Source organism: Psittacula echo (assembly GCF_963264785.1).
Source record: "Psittacula echo genome assembly, chromosome: 18".
Taxonomy (NCBI): domain Eukaryota; kingdom Metazoa; phylum Chordata; class Aves; order Psittaciformes; family Psittacidae; genus Psittacula; species Psittacula echo.
Window position 1 is genome coordinate 2,895,041 of NC_137754.1, and position 18,142 is coordinate 2,913,182.

Sequence of the window (18,142 nt, forward strand, 5' to 3'; positions counted from 1 at the left end):
AGGGCAGATAAGTAATGAGCTCTGCCTTAAAAAGGATGCTGACAGGCTGACATCACATCGGGAACGAGCATCATTTACCTATGTGCATCCTTTGGGTACCACTGTGCTGCCATGAGAGTGGTTATAGGGCACTGGGAGTGCTGGGAGCCATAGGGGCTGCGGGCAGCTTGTCGTCACCAGCCTGCATCCCTGTCTGACGTCACGGTGCGGTTAGGTGACGTCAGATGTTGCTGCCGCTCAAGGGGTGGGGAGGGATGCGTCTCCGTCTCCATAGCAACCGGGACGCCTCCGCTGGCAGGCCCCGTCTCCATGTGACCGCGCTCCATCACGTGATGTTTGGCTGCCTCCGAGCTGCTTCCGGGTCGATGCGGGACGCGGCCGCCGGGCCTGGGTGAGCGGGGCCGGGGGTGCTGGGGAGGAAAGCGGGGCTGTCACTGGTGTCACCGGGCTCCTGCCGCGCTGCCGCAGCGGGGGAGGCCGCTGCCACCCGCGGACACCCGGGATCCGGCCTGCCCGGGGCGTCTGAGGGGGGTCGGGGCAGTTTAACGTCCGTGTTCGAGGCGGCCGGGCCGGCCCAGGGGCTCTGGGGCTTTCGGGGATGGAGACCCCGGGCTGCCCCGCACCGTGAGACCCCGCAGCACAGGGCAGGGGCCGGCAGGGGGGCTGCACACTTGTGCGGTGGAGTTTGTCTTTGTAGCAGCCCCGAAGGGGAGTGCTGGTAGCATCCTGTCAGAGGCAGGGTTCTGTGTGCTTGGGGTCAGTGTGTCTGCTCTGATGCTTTTCATCTCTGTCTGTCAAGATCACTTCGTATATAATAACCCTGAATCATGTCTTAGGAGAAGGACACAGCAGCTTCTTGTAGACAGATGTTAGTTCTGTCGCATCTATTCCTTACTCTTTGCTTTCCGTGTAGGCAAACATGTCAAAGTGTGTTCGGTGTGTGGCTGGTTAGGACCTGCTCTGCAGGCATTCGAGTGGCACCGGGGTTCATTAGAATGGCATTAATGATGTAATTCTCCTGGAGGGTCTCTTGTTCTCCTCGTGGGCTGATAGCATGGGGATAGAAACGTTTTTCATGTCATTTCGGGTGTTCTCCTGTCACTTCACTGCCTTGGATCTTAAGTCAAGCTCGTGCTCTTTGTAGACACTTGCCATGTTGTATGTCACTGGAGCCACAGCCTTCAGGCAGAGCATTTAAATATAGACAACAAAGACAACTCGTTGACACCTTCCAAAGACTTGAGCGCATCTTTTGCAACATACATTTGTCATTTAGAAACCCCAGAGTTGTTTTAGGCTATGAGCTGTGCCTTGTGCCATCAGCAGGAAAGCACTCGCGAATGGGCACCTTGCACATCACCCTGCCCTTGTGCAGACAACGTGCACTTGAAATGTGTCATCCTTGCTTTGCATGTTCTGTTAGTCCTTGCTCTCGAGCAATTGTAGTGATTCAGAGGAGCCACGTGCATGGCAGATGGTTGTAGTGAATGTAAAACGGGAGGAGAAGGGAAGTGGGAAAGGTGGCTGCCCACTCCCTGACATCTTTGTCATCTGGCAATGGCCTTGGCATGCAGAAGTATAGCTTGAGAAAGAAAATGTTTGTGTCAGAGTTGTTGAATGTAGACGGCATTAGGGATGTTTTTTCTCAGTTCTGGGTTGCTCTCATAGTGTAGCTGAAGACACAGCTTTTTGCCTCTTTTGTGATGTTAAGGTGACTTTCCAGCTGATGTTTGCTCAGCAGATAAAGGGGAATGGAGCTGATCAAAAAGCAATGTGAAGGACAGACAGCTTTATGCATGGGAGAGTTCCAGAATTTCCGGACTAGGATGTCTGAGTGTGCGTTCAGGGAGCAGTATCAGTCTGTCCTACAGTACTGAGCTCCAAACCCACTCTGGAACGAGGCCTTTCAGCCTAAAGCCTTGGCTGTCAATGCATATTGTTCCTGTAGCATGCAGAATGGTTTAGCAGAAAACTAAATGCCTTGTTCCTAACACAAACTTTGATTTTGTTTTGGGTTCTAGATAGTCTAGTGACAGGAAGTTCAGTTTGAGATATGCATCAGCCAAGTTGTTGAGGGCTGCGAAAGGTGTGTTTGTTTTGTTGGGGTATTTTAAGTAAGACCAATCCTTTAAGGCCCTGTTTGTGACATGTAAACTTGTTATATAATATAACAATTGTAACAGGCTTCAGTCAGCTTGCATCCTATTATAGTGAAGTCCTTTGTGATAGAAGTGGCTCAGTCTGTTTATGAAGAAGTAGTTTGTTAAGCAGCCAGTTCTCAGCAAAGGGAACCTGAACTTCAGTTAAATCACTTCTGCTCAGGATTTTCTGTCTATCTTTTCCTGTAATAATGCTAAATGAAAGTTTATGGCAGCAGGCAGAAACTTTAATGCAGTATTGGTTAGCAACATCACTTTCAACATGCATGTGGCCCCAGCAGGAACTCGGAAGTAAGGGTTTCCACCTGGAGGTGCAGGTTTATGTGCATAATGCGTGTATCTTTGTGAGCTGGGTTTTGCTACTATACTAGAAACGTAATGATGCAGTTCTTAGTAAAAATGCTGCTCCATGACTAATGGTACCCTGTAGGAAATCTGCAGTCGAATCCGTGCCTTGTGTGGATGCAGATGTCTGCTCCGTGTCCATGGCTGGTAGCAGGCACTGCTTTGCACTGCACGACCTCTGTGAAACCTGGGAGCAGTGTGGTTCCCTTGGTGCATGTATCAAGGTAAATTCCTTCATTATCCAGACAACTATACAATGTCAAGTTCAGCCTATGTGCAGGAAAGTAGGACAGATGAGCTTAGTTCCACCTAGGGTACAGCAGAATGCCGGCCATCGTGATATCTTTGTGCCAAATATACTTCCAGCTGACACTCGGTATCTTTCTAGGCAGCCTGCAGCGTGGTGAGTACTTTTTCCTGTGCTGTCTGTTCTGTGACAGGCACAGATATGAAGGGCACATTTATCTTCCAGATACATTAAGCAGCTGCAAAATTGAATTGGCAAAACTGGCTTTTTGGACTGGTCAAATGATGTGCTCATATGTGCTCGAGAGTGTTTCGTGACACTGCAATTGCGCTCTAATTAGAAGAACAGGTTTGCAGGCAGAATGGAAGATCTGTAGTTCATTGCCAGTGTCAGAGAAGAAATGATGATGCTTCTTATGAGGCCAAAGCTTGCTTTGAATGGGACACTGCTGTTTCGGACAGTGAGAGCCCTGAGTAAGCTTACCATCAAACTCAAGTATTTCCATGACACCCAGTGAGCCAGCTGATGGAAGTCTTGCTATCAGAGGGTGTTAGGCTCTAAGCTCTTTGCACCATTGCCTTGATATTACAAAAGCAAACCATAACCTGCTTTGCAGAGTGTTTCTTTATGAACAGTTAGAGAGCTGTGGATCCTTTTTGCCTTTCTTTTTTTCCCCATCCAAAAAGCTGATCCTGACTGAAAGTCCTGAGTTAAAGAAAAGGGTGAAAACCCTTGTTTGAGCAATCTTTTACTGATAAACAGCTTCTTGCTCTTTCCCCTTCTTGCTGCCCTGGAAATGTGCTTGAAGATATCTGTGAGTATCACACAGTCCTCTTGGCAGGTACAGAAATCATGTTTTGCAGCCTGGGGCACATTGGCAATTGTCCTGTAAGAACATGTGGGACAAGGAGGTCTCATACTTGGCCTGTTGTGATATGATTGAAAGCACATTTGTGTAGCTTGGACCCTCTGCTTGGTTTTGGTTTCTTCTCAGGTAATGTTTTACTGTAATTTTGAATTGGAAATAGGGCCTATTAGACTGATCTGTAGTGCAGAAGTAAAACTCCTAACCCATCAAGTCACTTTGTGATCTGTGTTCTCAAGGACCACTACTGGAGGTGATTATTGGTTGCTGACTGGTTATGTGCTCTGTTTTTTCAGTGCTAACCAGAAGTCCAAGAAGGGAGCATGGACCAGCCCAGTGGAAGGAGTTTCATGCAAGTTCTTTGTGAGAAATACAGCCCTGAGAACTTCCCATATCGTCGTGGACCTGGTATGGGGGTGCATGTCCCGGCAACTCCACAGGGTTCACCTATGAAAGGTAGGTAAACCAAGCTTCTGGTCTTGCTGAGCATCTGTGGGGTTCGGGGTGGGAACAGTTTCTTGGCCGTTCTTATGTTGAAAGAATTGTCCTGAATTAACCAGAAAAAGAAATATCACAATGTATTATAATGTGTTCCTTAGTGAAGAGCTGAGAGACTGCAATCTAACAAAGACAGAAAGTTGATCTAGGGGCTCAACCAGTTGCTGTAAAAGTAAGTTTCCCTACAGCATAACAGAATCAGAATTTGTCAATGAAAGATAGAAATAAGGCCTTATACAGGCTGACTTTTGAGGGTTCAGCAGTCCCTGGAGTTAATTTTCTTCAGACTAGAGATACCAGCTGCTTCATTATTGGCTGGAGGGTGTGGGTATTTGGCAGAGATGGCTTAACAAATACATAACACTTGATCTGAATTTGAGATCGGTGACACATGCTAGTGGAACTGCCTCTTCTTTGTGTAACCCTCTTGCCTATCTTGATTCGTAAGTGTAGTTTAAATCCTGTCAGGTCAATTTGTATCATAACCGGCCCCAAAGGGGAAGAGAGCCATGGAAGTCAGCTGTATGAAGTTCACAGTTATGGAGTATGACAGGGGAGAAAAAGAGGGCCTGAGTTCAGTTGAGGATAAACCGAACAGGGTGTTGCTCAAAATTAACATGAACAGGAAATGGGCCTGATGGACTATTCAGTCAGTGCCCTCTCTCCGGTGTGTGAGCACCCACTTAACTGAGCTATTTAGATGCTGGGAAAAGGGCATGTTTTTAAGTCTAGTGACTGAGATGTGTCTTACAAGCGTATCGTAACGAATTCCCCAAGGACAGCGCTACCCTTTAAAGAAGCCGGATGCTAATAAACAAGTTTGCAGGAAACTTGTAAACTCTGATCACACCGGATAATTGTCTCCTGCTAGAATTGCTTTCTAGTTGTGTAGCTATCAAATATTAGGGAGAGAGAAAAAGGGCCATCTTTTTAGGAAAAAGCTTGCTGTTAGATTTTGTTACTCCACAGAGGTGGGAGAGCTCTACTGTATGCCAAAAGAGTGTAAGACTGATGGCTTGCCTTGCCTAAATGTGGATTTCTTGTGTTGAAATGGTTTCCTGTTACAAATCTATAGCTTTTCACTTTGTCATGTTTTGGCCTTACCGAATGAGGTTGCAATTGAGATCCAAGTCCTTGTCTGTGAAATAGCTGCGAGAACTTTTACCTGCCTGAGCAGGAACTAGAGCAAAACAGGAATGTAAAAGGCAGAGTAAAGACATAGGATTTTTGCAGGCTGTAAGAATGCTGAATGTTTTACATTGGTGGAAAGGGGAAGCTTAGAATGGAAATGTTAAAATACATCCTTGCTGTTAGTAACCACAAGTGGGCTAAGTACCAGAGCATAAGGGAGTCTGACTGTACAACTAACAGTCCACCTAGTCCTGCATCCTATCTGCAGTAGCAGATGCCTGGGGGAGAGCAGAAGTTCTGGCAAGAACTGATATGAAACATACTGCGAACTATGAAAGACTGGCCCGTCCTTGCTGCCATGTGAACAGAAATACATGTGGTAACTGAAGAGCACTGATACCGAGTGGTGCTTCATGTTTATACAAGAGAAGACTTCTTGATTATTGTTGGTCACTTGTTATAAAATCCATGTTTATCCCGAGATCCCTAAATATGTGTAAATTGTGGAATTACTGATAGAATTTTTGTGTTGCTCAATGTCATGTTTGTGCTTGTTGTTACCTTCTGTAAGTAAGCAATGCAGTGCTGACCAGAGGGCATCTTTTCTTTCTGCCTGTTTCAGATCGCCTCAACCTTCCGAGCGTGCTGGTACTGAACAGCTGTGGCATAACCTGTGCAGGGGATGAGAATGAAATCGCTGCCTTCTGTGCTCATGTGTCTGAGCTGGATCTTTCTGACAATAAACTGGAAGACTGGCATGAGGTAAAATGGTTACATGTGCATCTTTCTGAGTACCTTTGATGGCTATTGCTATGACTGCAAACGCATTGCAGGTTAGAAGAGTGCTTTATTCATTTAAATGAGAGAGATTTCCATTTTTTGTGGCTTCTTTCTCATTTTTGAAGCTGATGCTTATTTACTCTGACAACAACTGAGCAATACACATGATGAATTTAATCCATTTGGGCACTTCAATCCATTTACCTTGTGACTTACGATCTTGGCCTGGGCATGACAAATATATATATACATATGTACATTTATCCTGCAAAGCACTTGAGCTGCCATTTCTAACATCAAGAGGTTAATGGACAGTGCAGTTTTTAACAGAGCAACAACTGAGGAGGTCCAAGTAATGGCAGCTGATTCCCAGCTTTGCTACCAGTTCTGCATTTATTTTCTCTCCTCTTTTGTTTCCCTATCTGCAAAGCAGGTTTAATAACTTTTACCTCAAAGGATATTTCTGAGGACTCATTGATTAATGCTAAATGCTATTGTAAAATCCTCTGAAGTGCTTGGGTGCATTTATGCTAGATAAATGCAATGTAATATGAGTAAACCGATTGCAATGTGTTCAGTTGTTAACATTTCCTGACTGGCTTATGCTCTGCTTTTATGTTGGTGTTTATTGTTGGAAATACATGGAAAAGAACAGGATCTGCAACATAAACATGTTTATGTGTTTCTGTTGCATCAAACTCCTGCCTTTAAACAGGTCGTTAACTCAGTGTCTGCAGAAATGTCCCAGCTCTGGGGTGGGGGTCACAAAGCCAGAATCGGGATAGGTTTCCCTCTTCCTGTTATTGCCATGTTAGCTAGAAGGTGTTAGCAAGTAGGGGAGAAATGTTAGGCTTGTCTGTTGAGATTAGAGCCAGGGAAGATGGTTTTGTACTGAGGGTGTTTCTGCTATGAACTGGGATTGTCTCCTGGCTTGTCTCATTCTGAGGGAGACTGCCTCCAGCGTCATGCATTCAACACTTGATTTCAGCTGCTGCATGAGACAACTGCCCTTTGCTAGCAACTGGGCCCTGTGTATGTCATGGTCTGCCTCATCTGTTCCCATCCAACATTGGGATTGAATGTAAGAAAGCTGCTGTTTTCAGAGTAATGGAATTGAGTAGGAAATTCATTGTATGTGTGCAGTGAGCTTCTGGCTTTTAAGTTGGGCAAAACTGTGAGGTCTGTGGCTAGTGAGGAGCAGCGTAAAGCTGAGCAAGTGATCAGTGTTGGCCATAAACCCAAGACATGTGCCCATTCCCTTCCTGCTAAAAGAGGGGTACAGTATGCTGGCTCCTGTAGCATGCTGCTGCTTAATCTTGGTGTTGAGGTGGATTTTGCAACCTCTCACAAGAGATTGGCTTTCTCCTATCAAGCTGCTTGGAGAGTGTAATTAAATGAACTGTTGAGGTGAATGAGCAATTAACCAATCGATCTAGATCAGTGAATAGCTGGAGTATGATTTACAGGTGGTAGTTATCCAGAAGCCTTGGGTTTTTTCCCCCAGTATAATTTCTTTGGCTTGTGGTGATTCCGAAGGCCCCCTTTTAGGAGATGGGATATTATTGTGTGAGGTTAGATCACTGCCTGATGCGCTTTTCTTTCTCTCTCTCTTTTTCCCTCCCCACTTAGGTCAGTAAAATTGTGTCCAACGTTCCCCACTTGGAGTTTCTAAACTTGAGCTCCAACCCTCTCAGTTTGTCCGTTTTAGAGCGAAGGTGTGCTGGCTCTTTCGCTGGGGTTCGCAAACTTGTGCTCAACAACAGCAAAGCTTCCTGGGAGACAGTCCACACAATCCTGCAGGAGTTACCAGAGTAAGCATGGCGAGCGGGGCATAGAAGGGGGTGCTTGCTGTACTCAGGTCAAATCACACGGTGAGGGATGAAAGGAGAACTGGCCAAGTAAATACGTTACGTTGTCTTAAAAGAACATCAGTGGTGTTGCAAAGCCTTGGGCTTCTCATCCAAATCTGCATACCAGGGATGGATAATGACCCCAACAATGTAGGAGGTGACATGCTTTCCTCTGAGTCACTGCAAAATGAATGGTGCAGTGCATACCTTTACTAATAGCTTTTGAATGAGATGCAAGTCTGAGGGTCTGGCCACTTGTCAAGTAATATTTCATCATGCTTTTCTGGGCAAAAGTGTTGATTTCTGTGGCTTGGCCGCATTCCACCTTGGCAAAGGCATTCTGCTTCTGCAGATGTCCTCAGTGGCTTCGATTTGATAACAAATCCACTTTGGCTTTGTGAGCAGAGATGGTGACAGTGGTATAACCTGCATGGCCAATGTTCACTTCCCTGGGATTAGGAGAGCTAGTTTAGTTGGCTGAAAACTCAATGGGACCTGTTTATTCTTTAATGGGGATGTTTGGCAAAACCAGTGATGTAGGGGAAAAAAGCATCATCAGTGTTGTGTAAAGACACCTCTTTAAGTTGTGAGCATTGAGAGCAGTTACCAACCACCACTGGGGCTGGGTTGGTGGCTTGTTGAGCACAAATGTGGGACAGCACCCAGAGCAATCTGTTACATGATTCCCTGAGGGCTAGGGGATCACTTGGAGGTGTTTTTCATCTGTGGAGGAAGCTTACAAATGGAAGCAGAGATGGAGTTGAAATGCTCCATTCAGAGTGCTCAAAGCTCTTCTCTACACCAGCTTCTCAAATCACATAAGAGCTGTTGTAGAAAGTCATGTTAAAAGCGCATGCGCATGTCCTTGTACCTGAGATCTCAATGTATGCTGAGATGGTGATCTGATCTTTCTTCCCCTGTGCAGCTTGGAGGAGCTATTTCTGTGCCTTAATGACTATGAAACAGTGTCTTGTTCTCCAGTTTGCTGTCAGTCTCTCAAATTACTCCACATAACTGATAACAATCTTCAAGACTGGACTGAAATTCGAAAACTGGGAATTATGTTTCCATCACTGGACACGCTTATCCTGGCTAACAACAACCTCACAACCATTGAAGAGTCAGAGGATTCCCTAGCAAGGCTGTTCCCCAACCTGCGATCCATCAATTTGCACAAGTCAGGTGAGAGCCTGGAAGCAGTATGCTTTTCGTTCTCTGCATTGAGCCTCTCCTCCTGAGAAGGCAAAAAACCACACTTGCTTTGTGCTCTTTGACACTTCAGCCTTGAGGTGCTTGCTTCTCAGACTGCGTTAACACTAAGTAGCCTGCAGTCAGCATTGCTTCCTGCAATGTAGGAGAAAGGGCAGGTGAAGGCAGAAGTGCTGAGCAAGAGTCTAAGCCATTGGGATAGTTCTGTTACTGTAGCAGAGCTGAAAATGCCCGGTGACCTTTGAGCCGTCTGTCCTGGCTTCTCTGCAGAATCGAAAAGCTATTGATAAATGTAGTCCCGACAGACCTTGCATGTCCAGTTTTCTAATGGTGCTAATGCAGGGTTACGCAAGCAGATGTACTCAAGTGTCCTGACCTGAAGAAGGTAGCATTAGGGGAGGAAAAAAGGCAAGAAATCAACTTGCCCATCTCTGTGGGCTTTACCTGCTGCTTTTTGAGGTTAGTCATTATCTAAAGGATGAGTCAGAGGAGCATGGACCAGCAGCTGCTCAAAAGAGCTGCCACAGGTTTTTTGCATTAGTAGTTTCCCCTCTGTTTCCTGTCCCTGCCTCAGATGCTCCTGGCTGGAGAAGGATAAATGCCTGGCTGTGGAGGGGATGAAAGAATCCCATTTGCCTTTAATCCCTCTTTTATCCTGAGTGAAAATGAGCATGTGTGTAGGTTTGTAGCATGTGAGGGCTGAGCATTCACCAGCAAAAGCTGTCTGTCATGTGTGCTCAGTTATTAGAAGCTCACAAGTTATGCTCGAGGCTGCTTTTACATTCCAGCCCCAGAGAATTTTCAGCCAACGCTCCAGAAAGAGAAGAAGCATTTGGCATGTCAGGAAGAGCACCCCATGCTCGGGGAGCAGGAGCTGCAGGGCAGCTCGTGAGGGCTGTGATGTGTTTGTGAGATGCCAGAAGTTCTTCTGCAGGAGTGCTTAATGCATCATAATCTTCTGTTCTTTACAGCTGTATGTGCTGTGCAAGTGGTAGTTAAATGTTAGCCAAGGTAGAAGGTAATTTATTAACATGCTCTGCAGTGTAAGCATCAAGGAATCCTTATAATAAAAGCTTAAAGCTAACTAGAGGAGGAAAAGCATGTTAAGCTGGATTTGAAAGCACTGTCTCATGGAGTAGCAAGTGCTCCTGTGGTAAGTAGTTTTGCAATTTTGATGCCAGGTATTTGAGAACTCTGGACTCTGTATTGCATTTTGCTGGTTTGGGAGCTGAAAGTCAAACAGGAATCCCAAGGAGCATGTTAAACACTTGGCAGATGTGTTTTGAGTGCTGTAGGGAAAGGAAACTCTGCCTGCCTGCTGTGATGCTTAAGAGTTTTGTTTCTGCTCTCAAAAGAGCCCCTTCTTCTGAACTGAGGCTCAAATGAGACCCCTGATTTTATTTAAACCAATAATATTTCTGGGGTTTTTTCTCATTTTCTGTACTGTGTGGGTGAAGCTGTTGGATGTTGTTCAGAGAAACCAGTCTCCTAACTCACATTGCCAGTGTAAGCTTTTGGAGCAGTCATCAGAAAAGCATCGCTGAAGATGTTTCTGCAGTCACAGCAAGGGGAAGAGAAGATGAGAAGTGTTGATGTCAGCACATAATGAGGGCTGTACTGCTGCTCAATCCTATTTTATTTTACCCTCTCTGCCTGCTTTGTTATCCCAGATGTCAGGTCTTCAGGGGGCTGAAATTGAGTTAAAGTCTTTTTCATTAAATGGCTGGATGGCTTCTGGGACTGTTTTACCCTTGGGTCAGGAGTGGAAATGAGACCCAAGGTGGTCATGTGTGCGAGGTAAAGCTATTTGATAGCTATTTAGTGATGTCTAGAATGGCCAAAGTCCTGATAACTTTAATACTACTTAAGGCAGCATCTCTTTATAGATGCAGCCATCATAACTGATGCTAGTCAGTCGTCAGCAGTGAGGCCAGAGTCCATAAAAAACTGAGCTCCCTAATCAGCCGTGGAGATCATCCTTCTAGACATACTAACCGTCATGAGTGAATTTAAACTGCTTTGTCTTGTAGCAAATAAAAGAGACTTTTTGCAGTACATCATGATCAAAAAGCTGACTTCTCCCCGAAACAGGATCTGACGCTCGCCTGTCATGTATAGTCTTTGGCTCTGTCTTGTTATCTTGGATACACGACATATTATCTGTGTTTGTTTAAGCAAGTCTTTTCTTCTGAGCAGGTCTGCATTGCTGGGAAGACATTGACAAGTTAAATTCTTTTCCCAAGCTCGAGGAAGTGAAACTGCTGGGAATCCCTTTACTGCAGTCCTACACCACTGAGGAACGCAGGAAGCTGCTAATAGCCAGGTCTGTTCCTTGTTCATTCTGCTCAGCAGAAGATTTACATGGCGATGAATGGCTGGGAGTGGGTAATTGGAGGAAGAGGCTGTTAGGAGACAGGGTTTGGTGTGAATTCATCACTCAGAAAGATGTGAGCTTTGGTTTCTTTATTGTTGTGTTGGAAAATGGGGGTAGTAGCAATGTTAAGTCTAATTTCTCTGCTTTTCAGCGAATTTTGAGCCTGCTACATACCTGTGCACACAGTGCACGTGTGAGGTGAAAATGCTTTGGTTTGAATGTGGTGGTGACTGTCTTGTCAGTCACCCTGTGGGTTTCTCTTCTTGCTGACCGTATTTCTTGGTGTCTGCATGCAGGTTGCCATCTATCGTCAAGCTCAACGGAAGCATCGTTGCAGATGGGGAGCGAGAGGACTCAGAGCGATTCTTCATCCGGTATTACATGGAATTCCCAGAGGAAGAAGTCCCACTCAGGTATGCATTCTTTGTCATGGAATGGAGAGCGGGGCAAAAGGGCAGCAAGGCAAAAGGAAAGGTAACAGAACAGATGGTGTTACATCAGGCTAGCTGTTCCATGTCTTGCCTTCCTCAGTCTGTTTTAGTTAATGTTGTTGTATTAGAATATTGTCTGATGACTTGTAGAATCACTTCTGAATCAAATTTAGTCTGAAAGTGTCCACGTCAAGTGCCATTAAACAACATGACTGTTCAATTCATGATCTTCATTGCTTCCTGGCCTCCCTGACGGCTAGCTTCATAATCCACCTGTGTTTGGGAGTCCTCACAAAGCCAGTACAGACGTGTTCTCTGGTGCCAGGCCGGGGCATCTAATTCTCTTGACCATCTGGTGCGTGGAATGTGACTGGTGATGGGAAGCTGTCCCCTCACTTTCAGGCCCACAAATCGCAAATCTGATGGGTTTTCTTTGCCAAAAAAGTACGCCCAATGATCCGTTTATCTTGGTAAACTAATGAACTTTGACAGATGCTGTTTAGTTGGTATCTTCTCTGTGCCAGCAACCTACTTACTGCTTCTTAATGGGCTGTGGAAGGATCATGGAACATCAAGCCACTGCATTTGCATGCCTTTTGCCTTGGAACCCTCATGTGCTTTACAGACAACAAGGCTTCAGAGCCCTTTCTTTATGGAAAGAGGGTAGGACAAGAGCATGTATGTGTTTCCACACAGAGGAAGGGACAAACTAAGGTAGAGAAGGTCAAAGGTATGGCCTGGTACGGATGACAAAGGTGCAAATGGAGTCTGGTTGGTGTTTACATTGGCTGGTCGGCGTTTCCTCCAGCTTAACTCCTAGATAAAATGTCTCTTGTCTGTATATGTGCCCTGGCAGTACAGTAAGGGCAAGGGAAGGCTGGAATGGGGAATGAGGGCATGGCATTTTGTGTGAATACTAATAGGTCCAGTGATTACTGTATTTGTTAAAGGCATCCTGAGGTCAGTTCAGAGGCGAAGGGTACTAATGTAGTCAGGGAAGCAAGACAGCTGGTGATTCCTCTTGTGCCTTTTTCTGAGGACAAGCCCTGCTTGTAATTTTAAAAGTCCTTGAAGCAGAAAAAAGGAAAGAAATATTGGCAGGAGTTGCAGCAGAGGCAGAGGATGGGGAGCCAGGGGCCGCGAGCTCATGGTGCTGCTCCCAAAATGGATTATTTTCCGCAACATTTTATTTCTACCAAAACTGCTTTGTTTCTCTGTGTTTGTGGCTCTAGAAGGGGAGAATAACGATGTATTCAGCTGCAGACTGAGAGGGGAACTAAGGTACAAGTAGCCCTTTGATCCTGGTGGAATGTGTGTGCAGTACTGAGCTCGCCAGGGCTTGTGCACAAGACAGCAGCTAAATGAGTTGATGTCAGACTCTGTTTCTTTTCCTGCTGGACTTGTGTCTCTGGGAATTGTGGTGACAAGTTCTTTGTATGTCCGGGACCCACATATTGTTGAGAAGGATACAGTGGGGTGCAGCTTGATGATACTGTTAGGATGTGGACTTTGGGAACAGGCTGTGTGCACATGCAGCTGGGGTCAGTTTCTAGACAGTAGTTCGTGTAAGAAATAACTAGTATCTCACCCCATCCAAAAAAGCTGGGTATGATCAACATGCTAGCTTTATGCTATTTCGCTAAGATACAGGAGAATTACCTCCCCCTTTGATTTCTTAACCTTTAAACACTGTTACTGCCCTTTTCTTGGTCAATGGACTCTTTGTCTGAATCCTTTCATCTGTGAAGCATTTCCAAGGGACTTAAGGAGCTACTAAAGAGGGTTGTTCTGTTCTGGAGGAGTTGTGTGCCACTGCAAGCTATTTTCTAACAAGGCTGCAGATGGCTGAGAGTGTCCCTAGTGCCGAGGGCTGGTTTTCAGTTCTGGACCTGTGTGCAGCAGCCCTTGTAGGAAGGGAAAGCTGGTGTTCTCTGCAGAGTGATTCCGTGTGTATTTGTTGCTAAAGCTTCCTCTTATTTGCTTCCAAATCTGGTGTGGTTTCTCTGAAGGTGATTCATAATTAGAATCTAGTCAGGACACATGCATGTTCTTGCTGGGGTATGACATCTGCATTGCAGTGCTGCCTCAAGCAGAGGAAGAAGACACACTTGGGCATGGAAACCTCACGAGTGTTAGCAGCCCCCCTGAAGACTGTCGAGGTGCAGCATGTGATAAGTGAACAGCACACAGCAAACCCCTTTGCTTGCATTGCATGTCTTCATGGGCTGCAGCTCAAAGGGATCGGAAAGGAGGGAAATGGAAAGAGTAATCTCTCTCTTTCTGGATGTTACGGGTTAGAAAGCAGTGCTGAGCGTACAGTCCAATATTGGCTGTCTTCTTGATTGACGTCTCTGTGTCTGTGGGTTTTTAATGAGTCCTCCGCTTGTCTGGGCTGCTGTTTATCTGCAATGTATCAGAGACACTTTTAGCCAGGCTCAGTTCTTCAGCATCCTCTGCTCTGGCAGACAATGACTGCCAGGCTGCAAGGGGTGATTATGAAAGTCTCCAGGGTGCCTATTATCGGGGTACAGAAGAACCGTATGAGCAGAGTGCCTTTGTTCTTACTGATTTGAGGGAAGCCAGTCATTCAGGCTCCTAACTTTATTTGCAGGCTGCAGCTAGTATACAAGGAGCAAGCTGGAAAGCTTATTCTTCATTGCCTCAACATGAGAAAATGGAAGACAGCATTGCCTGACCTTCTGCATGCTTACAGCATGCATTTGGGTAATCTTAGCCCACTCCTGATGCTTCTCTCTCTCAGCAGGCTTGATATCTGTCCCCTTCTTTATACTCTTCCCACCATCAGCCGTGTTCACTGCAGTTTCCCCAGGCATGAGCTACTTCTAGTTGGCACATAAGAATGGTTGCTGGGCTGCAGAATGTGGAGGTGATGAGAGCTGAAGGGATATCCCAAAATGGTCTGAGGGCAGCAAAGGGCCGGTTTGCTCCCTATTCCTCTCCTGTTAGGCATTGCTGCTGACCACATCCTTCCAGAGGTCTTGGAAACTGTGCTGCAAAGATCTCCTCTCTGCTGGCGAGATGTTGGCTAGCACTTGCTCTTACTGCAGGCAGTAACCCAGGGGGTAACATATGGGGAATGTGTTGTCTCCTTTCAGCACTGATGGTTTTTCCAGAGAAATAGGCCTGGTCCTATTGTTCCCCAGGTGACTGTGAGAGCAGGGCACCAGCCTGCCTTTGGATGCTGTGCCTTAGTGAAAGCTCGTTTTGTCTGTGAAACTGGGGAAATCCTAGTGCGTTGTGGCCCTTACCTCATTTCCCTGCAGACAGAGGGTCTGCTGTTCTTCAGGAACATTCCTGTCCTGAGCAGGACTCCCTGGGGTCACCCGGCCTGCCAGGTCCCATCATCTCTCAGCAGGGGCCGTGACACAGCACCGATCGCATTCAGCTCGGGCTCGGATTGGGAACAAAAAGAGCTTTCTGTACAGTGCATAGTGGAGGGCCTCTGAAACGTTACCTTTCCCAGCAGCTCTTGGTCTTTGTCATTGCAGTCACATTGTGTTTTGTGTGGTCGTTTCGCCTCTTTCCCAGCCAGGCAGGGGAGATGCAGACTTGGAGCGATACCTGCTGAAGGGAGTGGGAGAGTGAGATGGGCTTTCCATTGCAGGAGATGGCTCCCAGGGATGGCCTTGTGAGGGACAGTTGGAGAACTTGGCTCCAAGGAGAAGGTGATGGCGCAGTGTGTGGCTCTGCTAGGAAAATGCCCGTGTTGTTTTAGAGAAAGGGAGACTTGTATAAAGAGAAGCTCCATGTAATTTGAATGCTACCTCAGCAATATTCTTTTCTCATAAGAGCCTCATCCATCCTTCCCATCTTGACTGAAGTGCCAGTTAAACTGCAAGATGTTTCAGAAGAGCCAGCTATGGAGGATGAGGACAGCTCGTTGCTGTCTGGGTTCTGGTTTTAGCTCCATCAGAGTTTCGGGCTTCACATGAATCACACCTTGGGATTTGTACTCTCCATGCCAATGTTCATTTATGCTTTGTAACCTAGTAGCATCCTTGCATCAAGTTGGCAGCTCAAGTGAGGTAGAGTCATAATGTGAAACAGAAACTGACTTGTGAAACACTACAAGCAGCTCTGGTGTAACTCTGGGCACATTTAATTTTACAGGTATCATGAGCTGGTCACGAAGTATGGGAAGCTGGAGCCTTTGGCAGTGGTGGATCTTCGCCCACAGAGCAGCGTGAAGGTGGAGGTTCACTTCCAGGATAAGGTGGAAGAGATGTCGATCCGTCTGGATCAGACTGTGGCAGAATTGAAGAAGCACTTAAAAACTGTCGTGCAGTTGTCAACAAGCAACATGCTGCTCTTCTACTTGGACCAGGAAGCTCCCTTTGGTCCTGAGGAGATGAAATACAGCTCGCGAGCGCTGCATTCCTACGGCATTCGGGATGGAGATAAAATTTACGTGGAGCCCAGAATGAAATAGCCTCTTTCGGATGCACACACAGGCCCCCCCCACACCCACACACATGCATTAAGGAGTTTTGGCAAGGTTTTTGTTTCGGTTGGTTGGTTGAGGTTTGGTTGTGTTTCTGTAGCAGGTGATTTCTTAGCCCGGAGGAAGTGCCCTGATCTGAGAACCATGCCTGCCATCCACTGCAGGTGACCTTGAGGTGCCAGTTGACTTCAGTGCGTGTGTTTCAGTGTGTGCAATACCTTGATGTTTCCTTTGATGCTCCGGTATACTCGTGATTTGGCATGAATGGTCACTTGTTCAAGCTTAAAGGGTGCTAGGGTCCATAAGGGAGACGATAGCTTGGTGCCGAATTTGACCTGTTGTTTTCTTTGTCTAAATTGTTAGGGTTTGGGCTCCACCAGAGCATCCTATGGCCTAGCTATCCAACTGTGGCTCGAGCTTGCTCAAGTATTTGTTTGCAGCTAGGTGCTGTCTCAACCTTTTGTTACGCTCGAGTTCGGTGACAAGATCTAAAACAGTATTCCGCTTGATTCAGAGCTCAGGTACTTAGTGCATCCACTTAATTCCACTGGTTTGGGTTAGATGAGTGCACGAAATGGGGGAAAGAAAGAGACCCTTATTAGAAAGAAACTATTTATTTTCAAAATGCACGCTTTATATCCATCCTGTCCTGATTTTTTTGGGGGAAAAAAAAGAAGTGTTGATTTCTCTCCTGGGAAGAGAGTAAGGGGAAAGTTGAAGTTTGTGTTTGTTGCTGTTGCACCAGAAATGAAACCTAGCACTTTCCCCCAGGGGTTCCTAGCTGCGGGGTCCCAGCTAAGGGTCTGAACTAGGCGAATGTGTTGGCTCAGATCAGTTTCTAGAAGATGAGTAACAAAACAACTTTATTGGAAAGCAGGTTTTCACTCTCTTACGTTGGCTTCCCCCCTACACGCACCTCGTAGGCATCGCAGGGTGCTGCTTAAATTAGTCTCCATTTTCTACTGCAGAGCAGATTCCCTTTCTTGTGCAATGAGATCCTCCTTCCTTTATCTCTCTTATGTCCCTTGTTCCTCTGTCCCCTTGACAAGTCGAAGACCCTTTAGATTGCCTGCTCATAAGCAGCTACATACAAGTTTTTGAAGCTGTGCAGTGAGGGCTCTAGTTACATGTGAACTTCTGACCTGAATGTTGAAATGCTTCCTTCTCCCCATGTGCACTTTCTTTCCCATAATGCTTTTGTCCATATCACCAAGCTCCTTTTATATTCTTGGAGTTGTGTATTTCTCTTCATATTTTACCTAGATCGTGGGGTGGGGTAGGATGGGGAGGGGAACAAGTATTATCTCATAGTCTTCAGGTTGGGGATGTGGGGACCAGTCAGAGGGGAGTAGTTCTGCATCCAGAGAAATGATTAAAACCGGGAGGATTTAAGACAAGTTGCTATTTTGTGCCTCATCCCCCTGCCAAAAATGTCAATTTCCTGACCCTGTTGAGATGAGCAATAGGAAATGAAGCAGGACTCACCATTAGTAGCGTAGAGGCTGCGGCACGTACCTGCGGAGCTGTGGTACCCATAAAACAAAAGAGCAGGGAGATGGTGGCAGTGTAACATAAGATGATGCTTTTATAAGCTAGAGCTTTACCGAAGATGTATTTTCCATTTGGGCAGTGAAAGGCATTTGCTGCCTTATAGCAGAACTCTTAAGCCAACACTTCTGTATGATATATACATACATAGGCATAGGAAAAGTTGTGTTTAATAAGATATTTTGTTATAAAACAAAGTTTTATGAAGATATGGTTGTTTAATATTAGAAGCCTATTTCTCCC

General features: G+C 46.0%; 1 protein-coding gene across 2 annotated transcripts; it reads left to right on the forward strand.

Moving 5' to 3' along the window:
• The first annotated feature begins 340 nt into the window (after positions 1–340).
• TBCEL (tubulin folding cofactor E like) lies at positions 341–16,347 on the forward strand. Of its 2 annotated transcripts, none has more exons than XM_080631776.1 (8): positions 341–391; positions 3,913–4,072; positions 5,868–6,007; positions 7,655–7,836; positions 8,801–9,057; positions 11,281–11,407; positions 11,755–11,871; positions 16,021–16,347. In XM_080631776.1, the coding sequence occupies exons 2-8, from the start codon at positions 3,940–3,942 to the stop codon at positions 16,337–16,339; spliced, it is 1,275 nt and encodes a 424-aa protein (XP_080487902.1). In that variant the 5' UTR covers positions 341–391; positions 3,913–3,939; the 3' UTR covers positions 16,340–16,347. The 2 variants fall into 2 exon arrangements, with proteins under 2 accessions (XP_080487902.1, XP_080487903.1); XM_080631777.1 differs by lacking the exon at positions 341–391 and adding an exon at positions 3,652–3,745.
• The last annotated feature ends 1,795 nt before the right edge of the window (positions 16,348–18,142 follow it).